At 45.7% G+C, this 27,849-nt stretch overlaps 1 protein-coding gene across 5 annotated transcripts; it reads right to left on the reverse strand.

Annotated features, from left to right (window-relative positions):
* Nucleotides 1-1,387: 1,387 nt before the first annotated feature.
* On the reverse strand, nt 1,388-27,724 carry pacsin2.S (protein kinase C and casein kinase substrate in neurons 2 S homeolog). Of its 5 annotated transcripts, none has more exons than XM_041587522.1 (12): nt 27,572-27,724; nt 10,758-10,887; nt 9,074-9,230; nt 8,331-8,566; nt 7,641-7,796; nt 7,141-7,316; nt 6,918-7,038; nt 6,140-6,145; nt 5,217-5,341; nt 4,853-4,951; nt 4,156-4,346; nt 1,388-2,171 (listed from the first exon to the last, which is right to left on the reverse strand). In XM_041587522.1, exons 2-12 carry the CDS (start codon nt 10,815-10,817, stop codon nt 2,059-2,061), a joined length of 1,440 nt encoding a protein of 479 aa, XP_041443456.1. In that variant the 5' UTR covers nt 10,818-10,887; nt 27,572-27,724; the 3' UTR covers nt 1,388-2,058.
* Nucleotides 27,725-27,849: the final 125 nt, after the last annotated feature.

The following is a 27,849-nucleotide window of genomic DNA, read 5'->3' on the forward strand; positions in this document are numbered from 1 at the left end:
TGGAAGAGGCAGTAGGACGGGTCAATGGCTGGAGCTGCTGAACAATGAGAGACCAGAGCAAAAGAACCAGGAAGTTTCACATCCAATCAAATCACTGCTCTTATTAGAACATCTGAGATACTCGACGTGGCACAACTTACCTGCCCCACAATACTGATGTCACTTATTTGTGCCACTGAATTTAATCTTATTTAATATACACCAGGGAACCTGCTAAAGCTCCGCCCATTCCTCTGCTTCACTGGTCAGCGGCACTGCACATGCTCAGTAGACTCTGGGCTGAAAACGGAGTAAATTTAGTGCCCTGGACACACAACAGGAAACAGGAAGGGCAATTTCAGTGGTGAACTGGTCTGTTGTGATCATCAACTGTGGCCCTAGTAGGGGCCACTTGGCAACAGGTGGAGAAAGTCCACTTCTGGTTTGTGCTGCGCTGCTCTCCTCAACTGGGTCACACAGCTATTTATTACACTAGGAACCTGCTTCTTGGATAAGATGAAGCCTAACCATGGGAAAGAGAACAGCCCAGAATCCGAGCTCTGGTAAGTACTGGGGGAGATTGGATTCACTTACCCAGGGGGAGGTTCCTGTCTGACCATGGGAAAGAGAGCAGCCCAGGAGCAGGAAGTGCAGAGAATCAGAGCTCTGTACCTGGGTAAGTACTGGGGGAGATTGGATTCACTTACCCAGGGGGAGGTTCCTGTCTGACCATGGGAAAGAGAACAGCCCAGGAGCAGGAAGTACAGAGAATCAGAGCTCTGTACCTGGGTAAGTACTGGGGGAGATTCACTTACCCAGGGGGAGGTTCCTGTCTGACCATGGGAAAGAGAGCAGCCCAGGAGCAGGAAGTACAGAGAATCAGAGCTCTGTACCTGGGTAAGTACTGGGGGAGATTGGATTCACTTACCCAGGGGGAGGTTCCTGTCTGACCATGGGAAAGAGAACAGCCCAGGAGCAGGAAGTACAGAGAATCAGAGCTCTGTACCTGGGGTAAGTACTGGGGGAGATTGGATTCACTTACCCAGGGGGAGGTTCCTGTCTGACCATGGGAAAGAGAACAGCCCAGGAGCAGGAAGTACAGAGAATCAGAGCTCTGTACCTGGGTAAGTACTGGGGGAGATTGGATTCACTTACCCAGGGGGAGGTTCCTGTCTGACCATGGGAAAGAGAACAGCCCAGGAGCAGGAAGTACAGAGAATCAGAGATACAGGTTTAGGGGTTTTTACCCAATTTCGGAAGCAGGACAAACATTAAAAGGGGTAGAAGTACCTTTTAAAGACAAAATAAGCCATAAAGTGCAGCCACTCCCAGCAGTAAAGTACATTATATTACATTATAGTTAGAGGGGTCAGTGCAGTCGGTAAGAGAACGTGAGCTCAGCGCTGGGTCGGCATTTAGTTCTGCCACGTGACTGCGTAACAGACCAGTGTTTATTAAATACATCATCATCATCATCAGGAGAGCCGGGGGCAGCCAATGGAAGCCCAGACACAAGCTCATCATTTACACATTTCTGTTAACCCATAAAGGCAAAGACTCAACAAAAAAAAAACCTCATCTCGGCTTCACCTTTAAATAAGACGTAAATCTGATAAAAACGAAAAAAAGAGGAAAACAAATCAGAACAAGTAACGGCAGCGCTTAAAAAAATAGAGATATTCACCTTACGGAAGGTCACTTAAAAGAAACGGTTTCCGTGGATACAGGGTCGGCGCCAGGCGGTGACCCGCCCTTCCGACAGTAACGAGGGGAGGGGGGACATTAACTAAAAATAGTTCTATTATATTATATATAAAAAATAAATTGCGTGGGGAAGGAACGGAGGCTGCGCAGTTAATAACCAGTGTTGCACAGACATGTTGGCCCTGCAGGGGTTAAACACAATACAGGAGGGGGAGGAGTCAGTGAAGATGTTGCTACTGTAGTCCTAGTGTCGGCCTCATTCCCTTACACTGTTATATATATATACACAGACACATACTGTATTGTCTCTCGCCAGTGAATACATTACAGGTTACACAGGGGGTGCAGGGTGGGGGGGGGGTACAGTTGCTCCGGTCACTGCACGGACTCCACGTAGTTTGCGGGGTATAAACCCACTTGGCCCCCCTCCAGGCGCCCTTTGCACCAACCCTGTTCATCCTCGTCTTCTATCTTCGTCAGCTCCTCCCCTGCAAGAAGCAACAAGTAACCAATCAGAGCAGAGCGATGACACAAGAAACGGATGAGGAGGGGTTAATAAGCATTACTCAAATTACCCAAATTGTTTTAGCTGCACTTCCCCTTTAATAATAGGAATAAAGGGAACACTAGAGCTACAATGAAAAATTATACGACTGGGCCGCTAAAGCAACGGGAGGGAACAAGTCACATGTCATTCACAGACACGCCCCCATTATCACTGTTATGTCGTTACTCTGGTTTAGAAGACGAGAAGCAGCAAATATTGACGTTTATTACCTGCGCCACAGCTTTTGTTTCTACATTTATACTCTACATCCTACTCAACAACACTCTTCACTCACACTCAATATACTTCTCATAATCACATGGGGTGGGAGCTTTAATATTAATTGTACAATTAGCAGTGTTAGTACTTCCCCTACTGTCTGCAAATCTACTCATGTCCTCAACCTTCTATTAGTAACTTCAATATACTTATGTATTTCCTGGCGGGGAGTGTATTTCCTGGTACTCGTGTGACTGTCTCTACTTCCTCTGCACGGGGGAGTGTATTTCCTGGTACTCGTGTGACTGTCTCTACTTCCTTTGCACGGGGGGGTGTATTTCCTGGTACTCGTGTGACTGTCTCTACTTCCTTTGCACGGGGGGGTGTATTTCCTGGTACTCGTGTGACTGTCTCTACTTCCTTTGCACGGGGGAGTGTATTTCCTGGTACTCGTGTGACTGTCTCTACTTCCTTTGCACGGGGGAGTGTATTTCCTGGTACTCGTGTGACTGTCTCTACTTCCTCTGCACTGGGGGAGTGTATTTCCTGGTACTCGTGTGACTGTCTCTACTTCCTTTGCACGGGGGGGGTGTATTTCCTGGGTACTCGTGTGACTGTCTCTACTTCCTCTTGCACGGGGGAGTGTATTTCCTGCGGTACTCGTGTGACTGTCTCTACTTCCTTTTGCACGGGGGAGTGTTATTTCCTGGTACCTCGTGTGACTGTCTCTACTTCCTTTGCACGGGGGAGTGTATTTCCTGTACTCGGGTGGCTGATGTCTCTACTTCCTTTGCACGGGGGAGTGTATTCCTGGTACTCGTGTGACTTGTCTCTACTTCCTTTGCACGGGGGAAGTGTATTCCTGGTACTCGTGTGACTGTCTCTACTTCCTCTGCACGGGGGAGTGTATATTTCCTGGTAACTCGTGTGACTGTCTCTACTTCCTTTGCACGGGGGAGTGTATTTCCTGTACTCATGTGACTGTCTCTACTTCCTTTGCACGGGGGAGTGTATTTCCTGGTACTTCGTGTGACTGTCTCTACTTCCTTTGCACGGGGGAGTGTATTCCTGGTACTCATGTGGACTGTCTCTACTTCCTTTGCACGGGGGGGAGTGTATTTCCTGGTACTCGTGTGACCTGTCCTCTACTTCCTTTGCACGGGGGAGTGTATTCCTGGTACTCGTGTGACTGTCTCTACTTCCTTTGCACGGGGGAGTGTATTTCCTGGTACTCGTATGATTGTCTCTACTTCCTTTGCACGGGGGAGTGTATTTCCTGGTACTCGTGTGACTGTCTCTACTTCCTTTGCACGGGGGAGTGTATTTCCTGGTACTCGTGTGATTGTCTCTACTTCCTTTGCACGGGGGAGTGTATTTCCTGGTACTCGTGTGACTGTCTCTACTTCCTTTGCACGAGGGGAGTGTATTTCCTGGTACTCGTGTGACTGTCTCTACTTCCTTTGCACGGGGAGTGTATTTCCTGGTACTCGTGTGACTGTCTCTACTTCCTTTGCACAGGGGAGTGTATTTCCTGGTACTCGTGTGACTGTCTCTACTTCCTTTGCACGGGGGAGTGTATTTCCTGGTACTCATGTGACTGCCTCTACTTCCTTTGCACGGGGGACTGTATTTCCTGGTACTCGTGTGACTTGCTTCAGACAGCAGTTGTGTGATGCTTTATGGCACATCAGTAGTAATGGAGTTACCTGCTTTAAAGCTCAGCTCGTCCAGTTCTTGTCCGTCGTAGTCGTACAGGGCTCTCACTCGCACTTCCAGAGTCGTCAGCGCATCTTCATCGAAGGGGTTGTTATCGCCGTTGGTGTCGCTAGGGTTGAAGGGATTGTTGGATTCGTCGTCGGACCACTCCGCGGGGTGCGTTTTCTCGTAGCTGCCGACACTGGACAAAGAGAATGAGAAACAGAATTGGGGGAGGTCCCTTGTGCAGGGGGCGGGGCTTTAGCGCTGATACAAAGTCACAAGTTAATGGAGATGTTATTGAGGCAGCAGAGAAGAGATTCCGATAACGAGTTCCCCTTAAAGTGACAGCGACGTTTCTAGAACAGATAAAATCATGTAAGGGTAACTATGTAACCAAAGAGAAAGACTGGGAGTGAAAGGGTTACAGATCTCATGTTGCTCCCGGTCAGCTGCCAAGTTGTTAACGCACAATCTGGGCTGCAGAGCTCCCACTTTATTTAGCAATGGGGTACAGGTTATCACATGCAGAGACAAAGGTTAGTTCCATTCCCAGCAGCAGAAGCGAAGGATAAAGAAACCAGTTAGTGCAAAGACTTGAGGCAGAGCTTCCCATTGTCCTGTGTTTACAGGGAAGGAGGAGTTTCTGACGCACACAATAAAGAAGAGGAGGAAATAAAAGGGAAGGGAGAAATTCGGATCACCAACTTTTCAATTTTTTTGTTCTCTGTCTCATTGATACTGCCGGTCTCTTCTTCGTCTTCAAAGGGATTGTTAGTCGATTGCGCTGATTGGACGCTAAGGTGGCTATGGGGGAGGGGAGGGAAAGAGAGAAGCAGTAACATCAGTCCTAAGAAAAATTCAAAAATGATATTAGAACACCCCGTTTTCACCAGCCCTGGGCACCTGTAACCCTTCCCCCACCCCCTGTATTACAGGTATTCACGAGTCATAACAGCTGGTTACACTGAGCCTGTTTGTTGCCAATAAGTGAGGGGAATGACACGAGTGTCAGTATTAAGCCCAGTCAGTCTCCTGCAACAGAACAAGGCACCGACCCCCCGGCACTTACCTGCTGTGCTGGTTCTGTATGGAAGACTGCTCGCCTGATTGGCTGATTCCAGTCAGGGTCACACCGTCCGTCGGCTTCTTCTTCTCTCTCCTGCTGAGGGTGCGGTTCAGATCAGCAGACCAGTCCTACAGAGTGAGAGAGAGAAAGAGTGAGAGAGTGTGTGAGAGAGAGAGAAAGAGAGTGAAAGTGTGCAAGAGAGTGAAAGAGAGAGAGATAAGAGTGAGAGTGAAAGAGTGTGAGAGAAAGTCAGTGTGAGAGAAAGTGAAAGAGTGTGAGGGATAGTGAAAGAGCGTGAGAGAGTGAGTGTGAGAGAGAAAGTGAGTGTGCAAGAGAGTGTGCAAGAGAGTGAGAGAAAGTGAGTGTGAGAGAGTGAGTGTGAGAGAGAAAGTGAGTGTGCAAGAGAGTAAAAGAGTGTGAGAGAGTGAAAGAGTGTGCGAGAGAGTGAGTGCGCAAGAGAGTGAAAGAGTGTGAGAGAAAGTGTGTGTGAGAAAGTGAGAGTGAAAGAGTGTGAGAAAGTGAATGTGAGAGAGAAAGTGAGTGTGCAAGAGAGTGAAAGAGAGAGAGATGAGAGTGAGTGAGAGGCGAGGATCAAATAGAGGGTGAGAGTCACTGCAGCTCTACATTGCTCTACTAGAGGGCAGCAGTAACCACTTTGCTCGGTGCTTAAAAAAACCCAAAATCCTTTAATTTATGGGCCCCCCAATATAGTCATTTTTATACTAAAAATCTTCATTTCAGTATCTGCCATTTATCACAACACCTCTTAAAGGGGAAGTAAAAATGGCTTCCCTCTGGACTAGATGTTCATTGTCAGAGGTCGGACTTCAATAATCAGGATTTGAATTCTATTTTTAAAGCATCATCCATCTTGTGTCGTATACCCCCCCCCCCGCTATAGGTGACAAGAGCTGACAGCCACTTACTTCATCCTTGAGTCAATGAGAGCATGGGGGGATAGAAAGGGCAGATGTTAATTATAATGCACAGAAGCATCAGCCAATGACATCAGCCCCTCATCACCCATAATGCACCAGGAGATAATGCCGGGCCCCGGGCAGGGAATTTAATCACCAACTGTAACTTTCTTTTGTGAGTGTAATTATATATAGAATACACTAGAGCCATGAATATCCTGTAAATTATATCACTATAAATGGCTCTTAGTGATGTCATCGGTTATAAACAGAACTAAGTGATGTCATTTTTGTCCCATGATTCACTAATAAATAACGTAGCCCCTTTTGGAAAGTATGAGGACATTAGAAGTCACCTCGGCCTTCAGCCTCCTGTTTTTATATGGTCATGGAACTCCTCAGTGACTTGTGATATCCTTATATTGTACAATAGGGGGTATATATATATATATTGATATAGTCCACGTGTTAGTGAGGAGCAGAGCAGTAGCCTTGCCACACACACTGGGGTAGACATGCCGGCCAATGAATGCTTCAATGATGCGGCTGTAGGTAGAACTCCTGCTCCACACGTGCTCCACCTAATGGGAAACATTCCAAGAGACAACGGCCCATATTAACCCCTCCCTGCAGGATCTGGTCCCAAATAGAAGTCCTGCAGTCAGTCAAGGGGCAACGGTGAGGCTAACAGACAAGCGATCACATAGCCGCTACCCATGTACCCACTTCTCCAGCAGCTACAGAGATATCCGGCCTTATCGTTATTAAGAGCCTCCTCTATTCTTACCTCAAACTGGGGCCAGTTCATAGACATCCCTGGACCGTGGTTGTTTCTGAACCATTTGAGATCCTCCATAGCATCGGCAGACTTGATGGCGTACTCCAACTCTCTGTAGATACTGGCATAGCTGATCAGAGAGAGAGAGGGAGAGACACAGAGATCCCAGTAAGACTCTTCTCTAGGGAACTGGCACAATACAGTAACATCAGGGCCATAAGAACTCTGGTACCTCTCTACGTTGGACAGATCAAGGTGCTTCTCCACCTCAAGCAGCACCTCCCGGAAGAAGCTCAGACGTTTATCCTCAAACTGTTGGCATTGCTCAAACACCTGCTCCATATTCTCCATGTACTGCGGTGTTGTGCCGTCCAGGTCCTTCAGGGACTTCTCGTACTTCTCTTTGGTCTGAAGGGGATGAAGAAACCAGGATGAGAATCACCTGATGCTTTTTGGAACCAGCCAACAGATTTATTACTACAGTTTGTTTACAGGATAACCCAAGAGCCACTGAGGCTCATTATAATGCCTGGGGTGGGATACAGATGGGCGACGGCTTGTTTAGACAACAGATAAAAGTGGTCTCCATGTATGACATAGTCCATGGAGGCCTGGAGGACTGCAGGTTGGACAATGATGTTCTAGGACTTGCACACTGCAAACCAAGGTTGGGCAGAGAAAGTTCTAGGTCCTTGCCCATTGCAATTCGTAGCTAGGCAGAGGGAGGCCTACCTTTTGAGAGTCCTGCTTGCTCTTTTCCACCTTGTCCTGAAGCTTCTTCAGCTGTTCTGGGTTCATGGCCGGATCGGCTTTGCTGTTGGTTTCCCGAGACGTCGCCAGTTTCTCCTCTTTGCAGGCGGCGTGATAAGACTTCTTGGCAGTTTCCACCTACAGAAAGAGACTTAAATTGGTCAGTCCATGTATATTCCAACATCTTGTGTGGAACTTATACAGGAGCTCAGCAGACTACTCGTTGCCCCACTGGGGTAGTTGTGGCTCCTCATGCCCCTGGAAGAACGACTTCTATAACATCTCTCTGTCCATAACAAAATAATTCTGTAATAAAACCTGTAACAGAACATTCTTCTAAATGCCCATGACAGAAAAAATTCTAGGTGGCCCTAAAATGTTCTAGTCAACACCCATAACAACGAATTCTAGATCACTAGGGTTCCTTATTGCATTGGTGTAAATGTCTATAATAGAAGCCGGTGATGTTCCTCTTAACGTCCACCATAATGTTCTTCTAATGTCCATGACAGAAGGGAAGTGGCCCTCGGATGTTCTTCTGATTAATTGTAGAACGTGCCTCCACAGGAAGACTTCTAGCTGTGCCGATAAAGTTTGACTATTACACAAGAGGCCCTGCGAGTCCCTATAAACTTCCACATTGGTTCCACCATGGTGACCCTGCAAAATTACCTCCTTTAGCTTTTTTGCCCATGGCTTTTGGGCTTTTCTGAAGCCATCATCGGCTTCTTTGGTCTCCTTAAAGCCGCCCATCATTTGCTTGTGGAAGGCTTCTTTCTGCCAATTCTTGATCTTCTCAAAGTCTTCGTTCATTAATGCATTTTTCACCTCGAGATGCAGTTCGCTCACTTTTTCGGCCTCTGTCATTAAGTTGTGCCAGGCCTTCTCCACAGTTCCATACTGGGGACCTATCACAGAGCAGATCTTTCAATTGCACTTTAATTACACAAGGAAATAAGTAATTATATATATATATGTATATAAATACAGGAATGCTGTGGGCACACAATAAGCTATACCCTCATACTGTAACGAAGGACGGAATGATCTGGGCTATGCCCCCACAATTAATTCAATTTAGGAATTCCTTTAATCAGGTTGGGTATATATTGTTAGTGAAAGTCAAGCAGGAGAGGTTATTGGAGTGGATTGTGACATGGAGCAGTAAGAGCTCAAGGGGAACTTACAGGGAATCTTGTGGTTTATTTGTGGATAATCCAGTGCTTAAGTAAAGATCTCTGCGTTATCTATAGATATATATATATATAGACAGAAGACACAGAGATAATGGAATAGGAGAGATTTCCCTGGGGCAGTGCCCGGCTCCCCATTACCCCACGGCACCAGCTCTGCCCCATGTCTTGAGTAACTGCAGAGTAACTGCGGAGTAAGCGCAGAGCCCGTGTGACTCTTACCCCTCTCCACCAGCTGTTTCCACCTCTTTGCCCACTCTGTGAGCTGCTGGGCATAGACTTTCTCGATCCTCGCCCGCTCGTGAATACAGTTCATCAGGTCATTGCAGAGCCTGTGGCCGTCGTCGATCCGTTTCACCGTGCGCTTGTAGTTTCCCACCTGCAGGGGGCACAATCCTTATCAGATAAGCACTGGAGGAACTGTGGCTACCTAGTCCTATCGTATTTATTAAAACAATTAGCCATAAATGAAGAGATCAGGCCTGCTCTCTTTCCGACAGCCTGGTTGCCCTGGTGAGTTAGCCTAGCAACCAGACTGCAGTTAATGGGCCAAACTGCAAAGCTATAATACGATGGATGAGCCTTAGCAAGAAGTACAGTCAGTTCTATAACACGGCAGGTAAGTGACAGACAAACAGAGAGATCCGGTTCAACCAGTCTGGGGTTATGGATGTGCAATGTAATCTCATGTGTTATTGGCACCGCCACAGACTCCTACTCCTTCTCTACACACGTGTTACACAGTGATCCCTTCTACACAACAACACATTCCTGCCCCTTAAAGCTACACACTCACAGTGTCATCAAGGGCAAGACGTGAAGTATTTGCTTTTCATTTAAAGCGGAAAAAGTGGTTAAATTATGCACAATGCTTTAGTCTCTGATTGGATATAAAGCCGAGTGAAATGTGTAAGTGAGTGTGAGTGTAAGTGAGTGTGAGTGTAAGTGTGTGTGAGTCAAGTGTTAATAAGCAAATAAGTGCCCCCCCGGGACCTCTAAAGGAAAGAAGCGAGTGTCACACTGTGACCTACATTAATGCTTCTCTCTGATTGGCCGGGAGATGCAGCCAGCCACAATATAGATGTACACAACCCTCTAACCCCCAGTCTCATCACAAAGGAGCATTCAGGGGAATATTGTGAAAAGCAGCAATGGCCGATGCCACATACAAGAGATCTAGATGATGTTGCAGTTGGTCTTCCTTGGGGTCCATGTGATGGATATTATGTCACTTCTTGGATCTCGAGACTTTGTATGAACTGCAGAATGAAGCACTGGAGCTGCCCCTCATTACCCAGGTCTCCCCCATATAATACTCTGTCCCTATATCCCCCGTTCCATGCACAGAACCCCCTCACCAGGAAACAAAACATTCCCATCGCTCCCACCCAATCAGGATAAAGCCCCTCTCCTCTGTGATTCTCCCCATTTTGTACAAGTGCCCCCCCAATATCAAGGGCCGTTTTCTCACTCTCTTGCCTTTGTTACCCCTCTCTTTGCCCCCAGACTCGGGGGTGGGAGGGTCAGCAGCAAGTTTATGAATTGTCACACTGACCCCCTAATTGGCTGCGACCCGAATGTGAAAGGCCCGGCACTTCCCGTGGGTGAGGAATCCTCTATCCCGGCAGCTTCTGACTCACCAACATGTTTCCTACACAATTGCCAGATCCCCCGGATCTTCCCGGTAGGACAATACAAACAGGAGGCTCGCGGGAACGTTCAGCTCTTCTGTAGCAACACCAGCAGGCAGCCCCCGGGTCTCCACAAATAACAGAAGCCCCCCAATAATCTGCTGCATGGAATGTCCACAGACCCCCGGCCTCAACACCAATAAGTGTGTGCGGGGGCCCTGGCGTGTTTTAAAAGCCCAAATCAGAAGAATAAACAGAAATAAAACTGCCGTTACCTCCCAAAAGCTGTCGCTGGAGACTTCGACCCCGACGGAATCATCATATGTTCCCGACATGATCCTACGGAGCAAGAGGGCCGGAATGGGTTAATTACCTTGTTGCTCCCTCCTATGATTGGCTCAGAACCTGCAAGAAAAACATGGGTCACTAATGATGAAATACCGCTCCCGGGCTCACTAGCAGAACTCTCACTGGCCCTGAGAAAGGACCTGCTGTCCCAAAGAGCATGCAGTCTAATTAGTGACCTCTGCTGGATAAGCTGGAGGGGTATTGTGTCCACCTGACTATATAAATACAGGCATGTTCTGGGCACACACTAAGCTATACCCTCATACTGTACTGTCTAAGGGAATCAATATGGTACCTCCTCCCATATGTATAAATACAAATATACAGAGAAGGAATGTTTGGGCAACAATAAGCTATACCTCATACTGTACTGTCTAAGGGATAATATACCATGCTCCTCCACTGTTAAATAAATATAACAGAGAAGGAATGTTGGGCACACATAAGCCTATAACCTCATACTGTACTATTAGGGAATAATATGGGATTCCTCACTCGCATATGTTATTAGAGGTAATATATAGGAGATGAAGGGGATGTTATTGGCACAACGAAAATAATAGCTATAAGTGTATCTGTGTACGTCTATAAGAGAGGTAAATCAGATTGATGGCACATAGGAGCCTGATTAGTGGTCCGAAAGTTAAATGAATGGTTATAGAAGGTAACAAATAATAATTCTAGATAAGATTAGTTATAAGACGATATTGATCACTATCAACTAGAACATATAACACGTACTAGCGATACATATCGAGACACTACAGTCTCCCATTATTGTATAATACAAAATATACAGAGAAGGAATGTTCTGGGGATCACAATAGCTTTATACTGCCATACTGTATGTCTAAGGGAATCAAATATGGGCACTCTCTCCCATAGTATATCAAATATACGAGAAGGAATGTTCTGGGGCACACAGATAATCTATATCCTCATACTGTGAAGTTATGAAATATGAAGAAAGAGGGTTCTCCTCCCCATATTGGATATAAATACAAATTACAGAGAATGGAATGTTCTGGGGACATAAAAGATTAAAGACGGAGTACAGAGAGAACGAAATTTGCCGCAGATCATGTAGACGGAGAAAATTATCGATTCTCTCTCAGTTCGTTATATGTATGGAGGAGGTTCACAGCTTGCATGAGAGGAAGGATGATGTCTACAAACGGTGCCGAACTATAAGATGATCTATGAATCATAAATAAAAGCTAAAAATAGAATAAGTTTCTTGGTGAGCGCACTTGGTAGGGTCCTTTATTAAAATTGTCCCCGATGAACGTGTACAGTATGAAGGCTGGAATTGTAGTAAGAGAAGGGTAAGTAGAATTGCTTGTTAGAGGGTCTGATACGCTAAAAGAAGGTGGGAATAGTAATTAAAGAAGAAGCAAGAAGAAGGCAAGAACCTGCCGGAGTAACTGTCAGAAAATGGTGATGGATAGTTGAGAGGAGGTGTCAGACTCAAATGCACATGAGCCTCAGCGTGCAAGCGGAAACTACAGGACTCTCATGTCAACGCAACAATAAGCATGTTTAACAACTGACGGGTCGCTGTTTAAATAGTAAAGGTGATATTGGCGGCTAGGGTGATCGGTTGGCCAGGTTCAGGCAAGGAGACCCGGATACGAACATGCAGGAAGGGTTAATTATGGAACAGGGTGAAATACACACACTTTATACTAAGGGCTGCATTTGTAACAATTTGTGACTAATTGATAGATGAGAGCAAGCACTATTTGGAAGCCATAGTGGGCTAATGCTTTGTTGGCTCGGGGGTCACTGTCCTGGCAAAGACAGCAGACATATCACGACATACGTAGAAGAGGCTTATTTAGAGATAGCAGATTGTTGATTTTAAAGATGGGGTCGACGTCATGGCAGCATGATGGAATCATTGACGCGTCGATCCGGAGCTGGTCAGCTGTGCCCAGTTTAGATCATCACTTGGGGGGTCCTTATGCCAATTCTGCTCAGGTCTCTGCCACCACGAGACCGAGCGGGTCCTATGTCTCAGCTAGAAAATCATATTGGACTGTTAATCGTTGACGACTGCATGGGGCAATAACTCAGGGTTAGGCCAGCGCCTTGGTCAACCGAGCAATCAGTGGATGAAGGATTAAATTGTCGACGTAGAGGTAAGAAAGTTATGAAGGTCGCTTAGGGCTGCTAGCTGAGTCGGGGGGGGGCCACAATATATTCCTTCGACATGAGCGATAGCGAGATAGCGAGCGTGTGTAAGTGTCTCGCTGGGAAGTCTAAAAAATAATGAGCGCTCTCATAATGCCAAGCAGTCGTGACGAGCTCCGTAGTGACAGAAGTGAGCGGATCATGAACCAATCAGCAGGGAGTGGACGGAAAAATAGATGAGCAATTAGCTGATAAATGTGAGGTATAGCGAAAGACTATCTACTCCGCCCCAAAGATAGAACTGAATGCTTACCTTTTATAGACATAATTTAAAAAACACACACAAAAAAAAAACAACCTTTCAAGGCTTGCCCCGTGCACCCACAATCACTGCAAACTGGGTTCACAAATAGTTCACAAATAGTTAAAGGGGAGATAAGAAGGGAATTCATATTTTGCTATTAAACTGGATTTAGTCAGGGTTATGGATATATTATATATAACTATCAGCTATGTGGACGTTTTGAGACTGTAATCAGTGGATATGACTTCATTTATTTCGTATGGATAAAATCACAGAGAATGCGAAGCGCTAATTTGATAAAGATCGACAATCTAATATAATAATAATAATAATGGCTGACATAGGAGGCTGCACTTTAGGGCTACTTACTATCAGATTCCACTAGTCCGGAATCTTCAATCATTTAGATGACTGTGGCTATGGAACAACACATGTGAATGTGCAATAGCCAGCAGCAAGGACTTTATTCCCATTGAATGTGAGAGTATGATTAAAATCATAAGTTCCTCTCCCAGAAGCACCCTGAGCGCTTGGCAAGCTTCGCCGTACAGACATAATGGCGGCTTTTCAACATTCCGAAAAAATTGCACTTCCAAATAAACTGGCCACAGATATTATATATAGGGACAACGGTAAATAATATTATGTAGGATGAATATAGTATATATATACTATAATGATAAATATATGATAATTATAACATGGATAGTAATATATAGTATATAATTTGAAGCAAGGAGTATGTTAGTAGTTATAAGTGATATCGATATATAAGGTATAATACAGATATAGCGATACGTCTATGAATTGTTAGTGAGTTTAAGTTATTACGTCGGACTATTTTATGTGTAGATGAGAACAATGATAGACATCGTGTTAAGAGCTATCAACAGAGACAGCGCACGCTCCTTCGGATGTATACAGGTAGTTAGATAATGGCTGGAAGTGCACCATTTGAGTGGGGGCTGGCGATGTAACGAAGATCAGGGATAGGGGGGAAGAGAAGTATTAGTGTACTTGGTGGTTATTTTCATCTTATGAGGCGTGCACGCGTTTCGAGGTAGCTACGGAACCCGGACCAGACACGATCACGTCTGCACTGAGCGACTAGCGATGAATGAATCCGAAGCCTCGGATAGGAATTGGAGCGGCTCACATGAAAAGCACACTAAAGTTTGGGCCCGAGCATAAAGTCATAGCGCATCAGAAGTTTTATGAAGATTGCACTGTTAAGATTCAAGTAACACGAGATCTAGATGGAGATACGTGTGTGTCCTGAGCGAGGTGACGTTAAATATATGATAGAGGCGTATGCGGTCTCTCTCCACTCTGGTTTAAAACTTACACAGTCTGAAGAGGGAGGCGATCGCCATGGAACTTGAAAAGACTGAGGACCCCACAAGCTGATAGGCTAGTGGAGAACAGTGTAACGGGGTCGATAGGGGTTGACGGTTTTATTGCTGGATGTCTGTGTGGCTTTATACTCGGTGGGGTGGTGGGTCTAGTGGGCACCCCAAGAAAATTGCATAGGGTCCTTCTCGGAGGTGGATTTTTAGTTTCATTACATGAGTAGAGGAGGCTCAGCTGTCATAGTGATATATCGCGGAAGTAGATATAGTGCGCATAAACAGAGAAGAAGGTGACCTAATCTGTATCTTAAAGTTTTGTGAGATTGTGGGGATGGAGATGATATCTATATAATGACCGATTAAACTACGGATAGTCGTAAGTAAAGTAATTCTATTCAGTAAAAAAAAAATCGAGTGCATATCGAAGTCCGGAACTAAAGGAATACTAGACACTCGCATAAAGTTGTGTAGTTTAAAATGAAAGATATTAAAAAGGGATCAATACAACTTGAAAGTTAGTCTACTTCTCTGTATGGAAACGGATTATTGTGGTGCCAGAACATTACTTCTTGTATATTTAGTATTTTATAACATAATGGGAGGAGGAAAGGTGCAATATTTGATATCCGCATATATATCGAGTAATGACGATAGTATTCGGCGGTAAGCATTCTTCTTCTGTAGAATTTGTATTTATACAATAGGTAGGAGGAGGTAGTGATTAATATAAGTTGATTAGGAACTATAGAGACAGTAACAGATAGAGGTATAATGGATTATATGTGTGCTGCCGAAAAATTGCTTCTCATGGAGTTATTTTGATAATTATATAATATGGGAGGAGGAGGTGCGTATTGATTCCTTAGACAGTAAGTATTAGGGTATAGCTTATTGTGTGCCCAGAACATTCTTCTCTGTAATATTTGTATTTATATATGAGGAGGTCATATGATTCCCTTAGACAGTAAGTATGAAAGGTATAGCTTATTTGAATAATTAGCAGGGTGATGGGGCGAGGCGATAGCAAAGTAAGATATAATCGACCAGTTGATGGACTTAGCGCATGGAGAACAAAATAAGTTTGAAATGATAATGGAGTGTACAACTGAGAAGAGAGGTGCATATTGATTCCCTTAAGACAGTACAGTATAGGGTATAGTTATTGAAACCTCAGGTAGGAATGATGTGGTGCGTCTGAGTGCAAGTAGATTTAGATGAGTCATGAATTGGGAGGAGGTGCTCATCATGTAGAGATTCGCTATAGATGCAGTGCAAGAGGACAGTATGAGGGTATAAGTGATATCATATTATAGACATACAACAGAAGATTCCTTTCTGTAAGTATTGTATATTATATATAGGGAGAGGAAGGAGGTGCAAAAATATATGTATTCGCTCTTAACAGTATCAGTATGTAAGTAAGGAGGTATGAAAGAGGCTATTGAGTGTGGCCGCAGAAGCGTCTAACTGTATATTTGATATTTGTTAGCATAGTGGGAAAGGTAGGAGGTGATTTAGATGTCTTAGACGTACAATAGTAGTATTGTAGTGGAGACTTTGGCTTGTTGCCGAGAATTCTGTTTGATGAGATATGTATTTATACTATGGCAGGAGGTGCATATTGGAGGGTGTATATAAAAAGAGGTAGGAGATGATAAGAAGCTTTATTGTGTGCTCCAGAAATTCTTCTCTGTATAATTTGTATTTATACATATAGGAGTGTGCTTCTTAGAACGTAAGGGGTATGCTGGGTATTAGCTTATTGTGGTGGCCAGAACATTCTTCTCTGTATTTGTATTTATACGATATGGGAGGTGAGGTGCATTGGGATTCTTAGACAGTACAGTATGAGGGTATAGTTATTGGTGTGCCAGTAATAAATCCTTCTCTGTATATTTTGTATTTTAACATATGGGGAGGGAGGTGCCTTATAATTTGATTCCCTTAGAAGTAAGTATCGATGGGTATAGGCTTATTGTGGTGCCAGAATAACGAAGTCATACTGTATTATTTGTATTGTTAGCATATGGGAGGAAGGTGCATATTGATTGTTGCGCGCTGTAGCTCGTGTAAACAAATGAAGGGTATAGTTGAATTGGTGTGGCTAGCCAGGAAATTTCCTTTCTCTAAGATTTGTAATTTATACATATGGGAGGGAGGTTGCATATTGGTTCGCTTTAAGGACGAAGATACAATGTATGAGGGTGAGAGGTGTTAGGTGTGCACAGAAATTCTCATCTCATACTGTATAATTGTTTGGATGTTTATAGAGTTAGTGGACGAGGCAGCGCTGATCATACGTTAGAGACAGATAACGTATGAGGAGGTAGATAGGATGATTGTGTGCCGCTATAGAGAAGCGAAGTTGAGTATGTTCCTTCTCTGTATATTTGTATTTATTACACTATGGAGAAGGAGGTGCCCATTATGATTCCGCTAGACAGTACAGTATGAGGGTATAGCTTATTGTGTGCCCAGAACATTCCTTTTGGAATTTGAATTAAATATACAGACAGATAGTGTGCAGAGCATTTATGGTGCAGATAATGGGGCACATGTTTACTGAAAGGAATATGTAAGTTTTTTCTCTAATCCGGTTTGTACCTGGGAACTGGCAATTTAGCAAAATGACTGTTTGGGAACATTGTGTCGGCCCATTGTGAGTGAGCGCTGAGAGGAGTCACCAGATTTTCATACACACCACGTGAATGTGCGTCAGGCAGTGCCAGCAGCAAATAACATCTGACCCAAAAGCTCAATACATAGGAACCTGTGGGATCCAGGGGATTTGTCTCCTGTTGGGGCAAAGTGATTGGTACTAGGGGGCTAAGCAGTGTCCCGACAACAGGCAACAAACACCGTGATGTTTATTGAATGGGGGGGTTAAAAAATAGAAAGATCAACCCAACATCAAAGGTTACCTGTATCATTCAAACTCTGCTCCTCCGGACGTGCTGGGAGGACTGGTTCCCTAGTTGGTTGAACAATGAGCAGACATCAAAGCTGGAGATGCTGACCCCCCCCCCACTATAGGGAAATGTCATGCTCAAAGCTCCAAAACACGGATCCTACCATCAGTGTCCCTTACAGAGCCCCCCATTAAGGTGGGTTGGAATAAGTCCAGCTATTGGGGGATAGGGGTTGGGTACGTTTGGAAAGTAGACCTCTCCACTGCTCCCAAAGATTCCCCGTCTTGGAACCAGAGATGCACAAAGAAGTAGAGAGCAAGAAAGAGTTCAGTTGAATTTTTCCTAACCCAAAAATCATGGGAAAATTCAAGCCTAAAATGATATTAAAACACAGCCTGCCGTTCTATTTCTTTATCAAAATCCTGCCTTTCCAACCCCTGAGCAGAGAGGTGACCTCAAATCTCCAAAGGTAATTTGTACGGAAATGAGAATTCTTCTTCCCATCAAAATAGGCCGAAGTGAGAGAAGCTGCAGCCAAAAGAAGCGGCTGGGGGAGGGGGGTGCATCTGCTACACCAGCGATCAATGGTTTGAAGGCACCTTTATCCCCCTCCCCAAGTTTCACAATTCCCCGCTCCGTGATCCACTCTGTAGAAGGTTCTGGAGCCTCCGGGCCTCAGGCGCAATTCACTCAGTACAAGTCATGGTTTGTCTTAAAGGGACAATAAAAACCTTTGTTCCGCTCAGCCCAACAAACACAGCACTTGTTACTGTTACACAGTTGTTGAGTTACACACACACGCCTGGCCCATCCACTTCAACCCTTCCTTTCCCTATGTTATTAGTGGTACCTAGAGGTCACACGCTGTACCCCAAGTCTGTAGAGTCACTTTCCAATGCTCGACCCCATAACAACTCCCTCTAACCCACAAAGCGAACTCCAGCCGGCCAATTCCCCACCTCAACTGGCCACTCACATTTGAGTTGGTAAAAACCCTTCTAAAAAAAGGTGGAACCCCTAGTGTGAAGTTCTCCCTGATCTTCTTTGCCGAGTGTAAACTATTCCATTGCAACATAGTCTCAAACCAGGAAGTTCATTCACAAGGCGGTTACTGTATATATAAATTATGTCTGCCGTTTATATCCGGCCACACCAAAACCAGCTGAAGGGCTGGACCCCCCACTTACACGTTCCATTGTAAACTCATAAATCACTCCATGATCCAAAATTGTTAGACGGAAACAATAAACATTGTAAAGAAACAAGAGCCCGAGTGCCCATTGCCGTGCAGTTTTCATACAGGTTTGCCTCTAAGGAAGGGCTTTTAAAATAAAGCTGGCCATAGATGTTGAGATTTTTAGAAGATCAGATCCTGATCGTGAGACCACGATCTTCTCGGAACGATCGTACGAATTTACCATCAACTAAAAAGACCAATTTGCCAGGAAAACAAAGGGGAGCTGATTGACCCTGCAAACATAGATACATTGCATGGGGACCGACAACGATTTTTTGACCTGGCCGATCAATTTCCTGACAGATGTCGGCAGAAAAATCGTAAGATGTACTATCGTTCGAATCCCACTAACCGCACGATAATTTTGAAGGATTGGTCGGGCTTCCCTAAAATCAGTAGTTCGGCAAGAAGAATCGTTGCGTCTATGGGGAGCTTAAAGGGGAAGGAAACCTAGTCGGCGCAAACCCCCCACTCCCCCTCCCGTTTGTTGCCCACCCTCCCTCCTCCCCCCTGGCCTACCCGTCCCACTGGGCAAATGCCCCTAACGTGTTACTTACCCTTCTGCGCAGGTCCAGTCCAGGGAGTTCACAGACGACATCTTCTTCCACGCGATCTTCTTCCTGCTGTGAACGGCGTTTTGGCGCATGCGCAGGAGGATCATTTCGCTGGTACGGATCTGCTGCACATGCGGCAAGTCACGCGCATGCGCAGTAGATCATACCGGCAAAATGATCCTCCTGCGCAGAAGGGTAAGTAACAAGTTAGGGGCATTTGCCCAGCGGGACCGGTAGGCCAGGAGGGAGGGTGGGGAACAAACGGGAGGGGGGTGGAGGGTTTCCTTCCCCTTTAAGAGTACAATTAAATTGCACAAAGGTGTTATTAATTGTGCAGGAGGCCCCTCACTTTGCCCCTAAACAGCAAAGATATGGGATATTATACAGCAGCGCTGCGGGCAGGGTAGAAACACATTGCTTAGAGCAGACACATAGTAAGAGTCCAGGTTGCCTTGTGCAGACGATTAATTTTTATAGTGCCTCCAATACCCTCCCAATTTACAGGTGGAGGGGCTGTTGGCTCAGATTAACTCAGAGGGGGAAGAATCCTTCCTTAGGAGTTACCATTTTTTTATGAAGGGGGGGGAGGGTATCCTCCAGAATGATGAAACGTAGCCTTGTAATTCAGCACATGGAAAGCGTCTGCAATTAGAGAAAGGCAGTAATTAACCGAGGTACTGAGCTTTGGCCCTAAAGACCACAGACGCAAAGATAAAAGTCGTACGAATCGAAGGGGTGTGTCCAGACATTTTTCGTACCATGGCGATCGGTTGTTTAGTCGATGGGACAGGTTCGAGGATTTCTTTTGGCTAATGATAATATCAATGGGACAATATCAATGGGTGACTGTCACTTCTACATAACTTTCATACGATCGATGTCGCACGGCAGAACATAGTCTGATTTGTTCTTTTACTACTTTATTTAATCTGAATGATTAGTGGTGGGTCGGAAAATTGTGACGTCCCAACGTTTGTTTGGGTACAAGGCTAAAATGTGCACGTCTATCATCAGCATTCAGTAACATTCCACTGAGTGAGGCAAAGACTTCTGGGTGGGGAAGTTTATACAGAGTATGAAGGGCTGCAAGATCTGCCCAAATCCCTGGTGTCCCCTACGGTACATGGGAAGCTCATACAATGCCGTTTCAATGCCACAGGGCACAGTGATACACAAAGTCAGCATGATTTTACTCTAAAAATAGTAAAAATCACATGGAGTCACAAGGCAGAGACATTTTCCCTCTGTATAACAGATCCTTACAGTAAAGTGAGATGAGCCAGTTACCCAGGAAAAGCAGGCATTAGATATGAGAGAGAGCGGCCATTTACTACTCTTTAAACCAAAGTCCACGCACTGTAGCCTACTGCAAATACATCTACATTCTGACTGAACTTTATACATTCAGTTCCCGCAGCCAAAGGGCTGCATTAAGCACTAGTGCCAGTCAGCAGAACGACTGCAGGGGTCAAAAACCTTGAAGTGACAGTAACCGGCTTTCTAATAGGGCTGTGTATCCCTTAACACAGAGGTCCCAAACCTTTTTGATCCGTGAGCCACATTCAAATGTTGGAGAGCAACATAAACAGGCAAAATGTTCCCGGGGGTGCCAAATATGGGCTGTAATTGGCTAATGGTAGCCCCTATGTGGACTGGCACCCTACAGGAGGCTCTGTTTGGCAGGACATGTTGTTTTCATACAACTAAAATGTGCCCAGAGTTCTAAGAGAAGCACTTGGTTTGAGATCATTGGGAGCAACATCCAAGGGGTCGGAGAGTAACATGTTGCTCATGAGCCACTGGTTGGGGGATCACTGCCTAAAGGTGGCCATAGACACACAGATCCTATCGTACGAATCGAGGATTCGTACAATTTTCGGATCGTGTGTGCCGACATCTTTCGTCCTGGCGGAGATCGGTCGTTTGGTCGATCGGTCAGGTTTGATTTTGACCCGACCAATCCCGTCTGAGCCCTCTGCACATCGTAATCGGATCGTTCGATCAAATTACCCCAGATATATCCATGTTTGTTAATGGCATATCCGGGAAAGATCCGCTCGTTTGGCGATGTGGCCAAATGAGCGGATCTTTGCATCTATGGCCACCTTTAATGTCTCCAGCTCCAACACAGGGCTAAATCAAAGGTCAGTAGCAGCCCAGGACAGGGTTGCAGCAGCAAATTAGGATCAGCAGCAGCAAAATACCAGAGGTTTTGATTTCTTTCAAATAAAAATATGAAAATTAATGCTCAGATAAAATATTTGCGAAAATACAGAGATTATGGAATCGGTGCATCTCTAATGAGATTTTATCTTGTCGCTGCCAGAAGTTGGCACACCCCGGGGAATTCCAGGCATAGAGTGTCTATCCCTTCTTTTAAATTAAAAGAATGCAGAAACAGAGCATTTATGGCAGAACTGATCCACAGACCGGAGCTCCAAAAAGGTGAGCCCAAAAAGGTGAGCTCCAAGCTTAATGCAAATGCTGTTTTAGATAAGCCTTGAAGGCCCGGGGGGGGGGGGGGGTTTGGGGCAGAAGGAGACACTTCTCATGCCCTAAGACCTCTTTGACAAATTGCAAACACTTCAAGGCAAAGTATCCCAAGAATGTACTTAATACTTTAACCATTAATTGAATAAGTGGGTACAGAGTGCAACACTCCACGGAACTGGCCTACACAACATCTTCTTATGGAAGTTGGAAATGTGGACAAGGGGCGGTGGGTAAAAAAAAAAAATAAAAAAAAATAAAGTGCTTCATACAAAGATTCAACGCCCCTACAAAAAATCCAGTCAGGGGTTTCAGCCCCTCGGAATTGCCCCACGCCCCAGCGCTGGGAAGTTACCTGTTCCCTGTGTTGGATCCCAAGCCCATGCTGTCCCACCCTTAGTAAACAAGGACAGCTGGGCATCACTCTCTGCTTATCTTCCCAGAGAAACAGTGTCTGCCATTGTATCAGTGTTTTGGCAACAAGAAGAAACAGTTTTTCACGCAGTCACACCCTCTGTTACAGCTAAACATCCCCAGAGTTCAAAAGCGAAAAACTGAAAAAGGAAAGAAGTTCCAGAAAACCAAACTCTGTGCTAACGAAACCAAATATATACCTTTGGGCCCAAAAGGGGTAATGAGACTTCCCTTTTACACATGAAACCATATCACATTGAATCCTGTATTAATCTCAAATGGTTCCGCAGTCAATAGGATTTTTTCGGCTGGTAATTACTCTGGTTCTATTACGTTGGCCCTGTATGAGCACCTTGACTGCTGACCTATGATCATATGTTGCCTTGGCATCACAACAGGCATACAGTAAAAGAGATTATTGTCCCTCTGAATAGAACCAGGATGATCTAAAGATGTAGTCGGGATACCAAGAGTCAAGGAGAAGAAAACAGAGGCTGTGGGTTAAAAGGAACAATATGAGCGAAGAGCTGATATATGAGAAGGACACACGGTCACTTACTCCATCTTCCCTGGAGTCTGAGCTCTATAAATTGCCCAAAGCTCATGTCCTAGCAGGCACCCACTTTCACAGAGGGGCACATTGGTCAACATTTTTTTCTTTTCAGCTCGTCCTTCGACAAACAGAAATGTTTCTCCCGCAATAAGAGGTTTCTTGTTATTTCAAATCGGATTCGCTCAGGTCTCCTCACCGAGACATTCTAGGTCATCGTACGGGGACCAGAGAATCCTGGAGGCTTCTGGAAAATTCTCAAGCTGGTTAACTATATGTGAACCTCCACAAATTAAGAAATACAGGACTTCGCTTGAGAAAACCGAAGCAGAAAAGCAAATGCAAGAAATGTAACAAGGGATTCTGAGATCGGGGGGAGGCTGGCCAAGAGAACATAAGCCCTTTCGGCCACCTCAGACCCCTGCAGGACCTTTTCCCCCTTCTGCTGAACCTCACCACCTATGTAAGCCAAAAAGGCCCTGCTCCCCTGTACCTCATCATACAAGGCAGAGTTCTATAGCTACACCACCCACAATTCTATGGCAGCCCAGCAGAACCAAACTATTTGCCCAGCATCTCCAAGAGTAGGACATGTCACAGAGCTGGGCTGGAGCGGTGGGAAGGGAATCTGCTGACACCGGCTGAATAAAAGCTGCTTGCTCATGAGAGCCTGTAGGAGATTTAATCCTAAAGACGCACAAAAGAAGCAGCGTGGGCATTTCTGGCATCCTCACCGACTTTCAAACACATTTTAACTAATGTCGATGGGCTGCTGAATATTCACACAGGAGATCAAAAAGGGCCTGGCTCACAAGAGCTTGCATTCTATAAACCTGCCACAGAAATGTTTCTGTAGCCACTGCTCCTCACTTTTACCTATGTTTGTATCTCTGGCTCCATTGCTTTTCAGGCACCTACTTCTCATTACAAAGGCAGATTGCTGAAATCATTGAACCCGAAAAAGGGACCATTGACTGGAGGGGGGTCGGCCTTCTGAGAGTGAGGTTTAAAATAGATTGAATGCCTGAAAGGCAAGAGGAGCAGCAAATGATGGGGACATATTGACACGTGTAGGGGTGATAGCTATTAGAGTGCATTGCCTCCAGCAGGCGTATATAGCAGCTTCACAGCTGTAACTCTGAGGCTTCCACGCCCAGCCCGTACCTACCCGCAGGCTACCAGGGAAAGCAAAATATTATTTTTAGGAGCTTTCTAAAGGACCTGAAGCCTGTAAGAAAGTGATAGTAAGCAGCTCAGGAATGCACACGGCTCCTTCCTATCACTCAATAGGGATACAGGGGTCAGGTGATAAACCAATACCGACTTGACTATAGCTTCAAAGTACAACGAACTGCGGCAGAATAGGGGAAAATGATGCTGCTATGTATTGGTCACTGTGGGAAACTGATATCTTCCAAAAATTCCAGCAAAATCTCTACCCATGTCATAGCTTCTACCTGTGTGACGGGACCCAGATAGAAAGTCCAGAAAGAGGCAGTGGCAGAAGTGCAAAAGTCCCGGCGCTGGTCGAGTCTTTCTGTTCCTCTTGGAAACTGTGTTATGATCTTCTTGATTTATACAAAACAACACACAAGTCAGTTCCCATAGGCGTCTCCTGTACTGGCAATTGCCTCGTGGCTATTTCACATTATAAAGCTGATCATTTTACTATTTATCCCCCCCCCCCGCCCTGTGCCGAATAGGAGCTCATATCCTTATATGCGGTTCAGACAGAGGTGGACTCAATGTCAATAATTGTGCAACACTGATGTTTGGGAGAATAATTGGCACAAGCGTAAGCACAGATCACAGGGGGCTTGGGTGCCAACTGAAGACCCCCCCCTAGAACACAGCACACTCAGTCTCTGCCCCAGCAACACAACTCACATAAGGCAGATGGCAGCTGTGGTTTATCGCTGACAAGTACCATCAGTGTTGACTTTTATCTGCCACTTGCACTAATTCCCGGGGGGGGGGGGATGCACGTTGGTTTAATCCCATCTCCGCAAAGGAATGGCTACACAGAACAACTAGACCTCCCCTGAAATAGTTACTACTGCAGAAATGCAGCACACGGCTCTGGCACATAACCAAAGCGGCACACTCAGAGCTATTAACTTTCCCTTTCATTGCACGATGAAGATTCTGTTATTGGACAGCAAGGTCAGTCCCTGTAAGGGTAGCAGTCCCTACACCATGCTCCCGGTCAGTAGAATTTTGGTGTAGGCAAAGTTACACCTGCACTGCATATACCCTAAACTTGCCCATGACAGTTGCCATGCAGCAGAACAATGATCCTAAACAAACCAAACAGCACTAGCTTGACTCAAGAGCAAAAGTACGAACGTGTCCAACAATGGCCGAATCTTGACCATAATCTCAATCCAGTTTAAGGGAAAGAGACATGTTCTGTGCCACTACACCCATTTCTGCCCCTTCAGACTGAGTCACCCAAGTCATGGGAAAAAATTTTTTTTCAAAATGAATCAGTTACTAGTGTTGCTCTAGCAGAATTCTGCACTGAAATCCATTTCTCAAAAGAGCAAACAGATTTTTTCATATTGAATTTTGAAATCTGACATGGGGCTAGACATATTGTCAATTTCCCAGCTGCCCCCAGTCATGTGACTTGTGCTCTGATAAACTTCAATCACTCTTTACTGCTGTACTGCAAGTTGGAGTGATATCACCCCCCCAGCAGCCAAACAACAGAACAATGGGAAGGTAACCAGATAGCAGCTCCCTAAAGGTGGCCATACATGGATAGATCCGCTCGTTTGGCGATGTCGCCAAACGAGCGGATCTCCCTCCGATATGCCCACCTTGAGGTGGGCAATATCGGGCAGATCCCATCGTGGGCCCTAGGGCCCAACGATCGGATCCTAGCATTCGGCAAACGGGCAGTCGGATCGCGGGACCGCATCAACGAACAGATGCGGCCGCGATCCGACGGGATTTTCTGTCCCATCCGATCGAGATCTGGCCGACTTTCGGCCAGATCTCGATCGGGGAAGCCCGTCGGGGGCCCCCATACACGGGCCAATAAGCTGCCAACACAGTCTGTCGGCAGCTTTTATCGGCCCGTGTATGGCCACCTTAACACAAGATAACAGCTGCCTGGTAGATCTAAGAACAACACTCAATAGTAAAATCCAGGTACCACTGAGACACAGTTACATTGAGTAGGAGAAACAGCAGCCTGCCAGAAAGCATTTCTCTCCTAAAGTGCAGGCACAAATCACATGACTGGGGGCAGCTGGGAAATTGACAAAATGTCTAGCCCCATGTCAGATTTCAAAATTAAATATAAAAAAAATCTGTTTGCTCTTTTGAGAAATGGATTTCAGTGCAGAATTCTGCTGGAGTAGCACTATTAACTGATGCATTTTGGAAAAAAAAAACATGTTTTCTGATGACAGGATCCCTTTAAAAATCAACAGCTTAAAGTCAGCCATAAAGTCGTACGAATGGAAGGTTTGTGTGATTTTCGGACCGTCCTGACATTTTCCAATACCATGCCGATCGTTCGTTTAGTCAGTGGGACAGGTTAGAAGATTTCTGTTGGGTAACAATGATATCTCAGCATTGACAATATCTCTGCATCGGACGATAGCAGTGGGTGACTGTCGGACATAACTTTATTACGATTGCTCAAAACATCGTCTGATTTGTTCTTTTACTACTTTATTTGATTAGTGTCAGGTCGGAAGATTGCGACGTCCGATCGTTCGTTGGATACGAGGCTAAAATCTGCACGTCTATGTCCAACTTTACTCCGTAGGCAGTCATTTGGATGTTTCGAAGCCTTTCATGGGGTATTATACTCTCCCGGACTGGTCTTTCTCAGTGTTGGGCACCATTTCTAACTGACAGACCACCCGTTTGACTGGCAATACCATCGGAGCTACGACTGGATAACAGCACGGAGGAGATGGGTGACTATTACGGACGTACGGTGGGGTCAGGCGGAGAGAACATTGTGTATTACATACCAAGGCGATTGCATCACACACACGGGGAGTCGGCTGCCAAATCCTCCCCATCAGCAGTTGCTATTCAACATGAATCACAACTTCCAGTGTTGCTGGGAGTGGGGATTGTCCCAGCGGCTCCGTCACACAGACAAACGTAGCCAAGTTGCACTTGGGTGGCTGAGCATTCCGCAGCCCTGCCATTATACTAATTAGCCCACTAACCAGCCATTGAACAACATCAGCCGCCCCAGGCAGGGAAGGAGAATAGTGATACGAGACGGATACACCAACGTTACATGAAGTGGAGCAGCTGGGACTTGCAGTTCTGCGGCAGTGGGAGTTGTAGTTCAGCAAGGTCTGCGAGTTAATAGTGAAAACTTTTTATGGAACAGGGATTAAAGGATTCTACGACCTCCCGACCCTCTGTTCATGTAGATTAACCCTTGGCACACAGGGTGGTAGTGTTTTGGGCTCAGAGCTGCCCAGTCTCTTCCAATTCAAGTGAATCACAGAGGCCTCTGGGAGCCCAATTGCCTCCAGTATTCGCCCAGACTAACCCCCCCACCCCCCTGTAATCATTTAAAGCTGTAGTTCAGCAACACCCCACTGACTTGGGTCTCAGGTTTACAGGTGAGGAGGAGTTCATAGGGGGAGGGGTTAAGCAGGAAGAAGAATGGGTTTTGTACCAATGATGTTACAGACGAGTTAGAGAGGCCAATTCACCTCAGCCCGAGAGGAGAGAGAATCCCCTGTATAAAGTGCAGCTTCTCTGTCCCACAAGCCCAATGTAACTGCACAGACACACGCCCTGTAACCCCGGTACTTACCTCCCTGTCCGTGTCCGGTTACTCACGGGTCCCTGTCAGGCTCGAGCTCCCGCTGCCTCCCGGACACTCCCTCCCTCACACCCACATACCACGACTGCTGCAACCTGATTGGCTGCCTGCGGACTCCTCCCGGAGCGGGGGAAAAGCCTCTAATTCAAGCCTCGCTTTCACCTCTTACCCTGGGAATCTGTCTGACATCGAGGCCTGAGACGCACGTGATCACAGTCGCTCATGACTCGGTGAGAGCTCTTTGGTGTGGCCCCTGTGTGGGGAAGGTC

Source organism: Xenopus laevis, chromosome 3S (assembly GCF_017654675.1).
Source record: "Xenopus laevis strain J_2021 chromosome 3S, Xenopus_laevis_v10.1, whole genome shotgun sequence".
Taxonomy (NCBI): Eukaryota; Metazoa; Chordata; class Amphibia; order Anura; family Pipidae; genus Xenopus; species Xenopus laevis.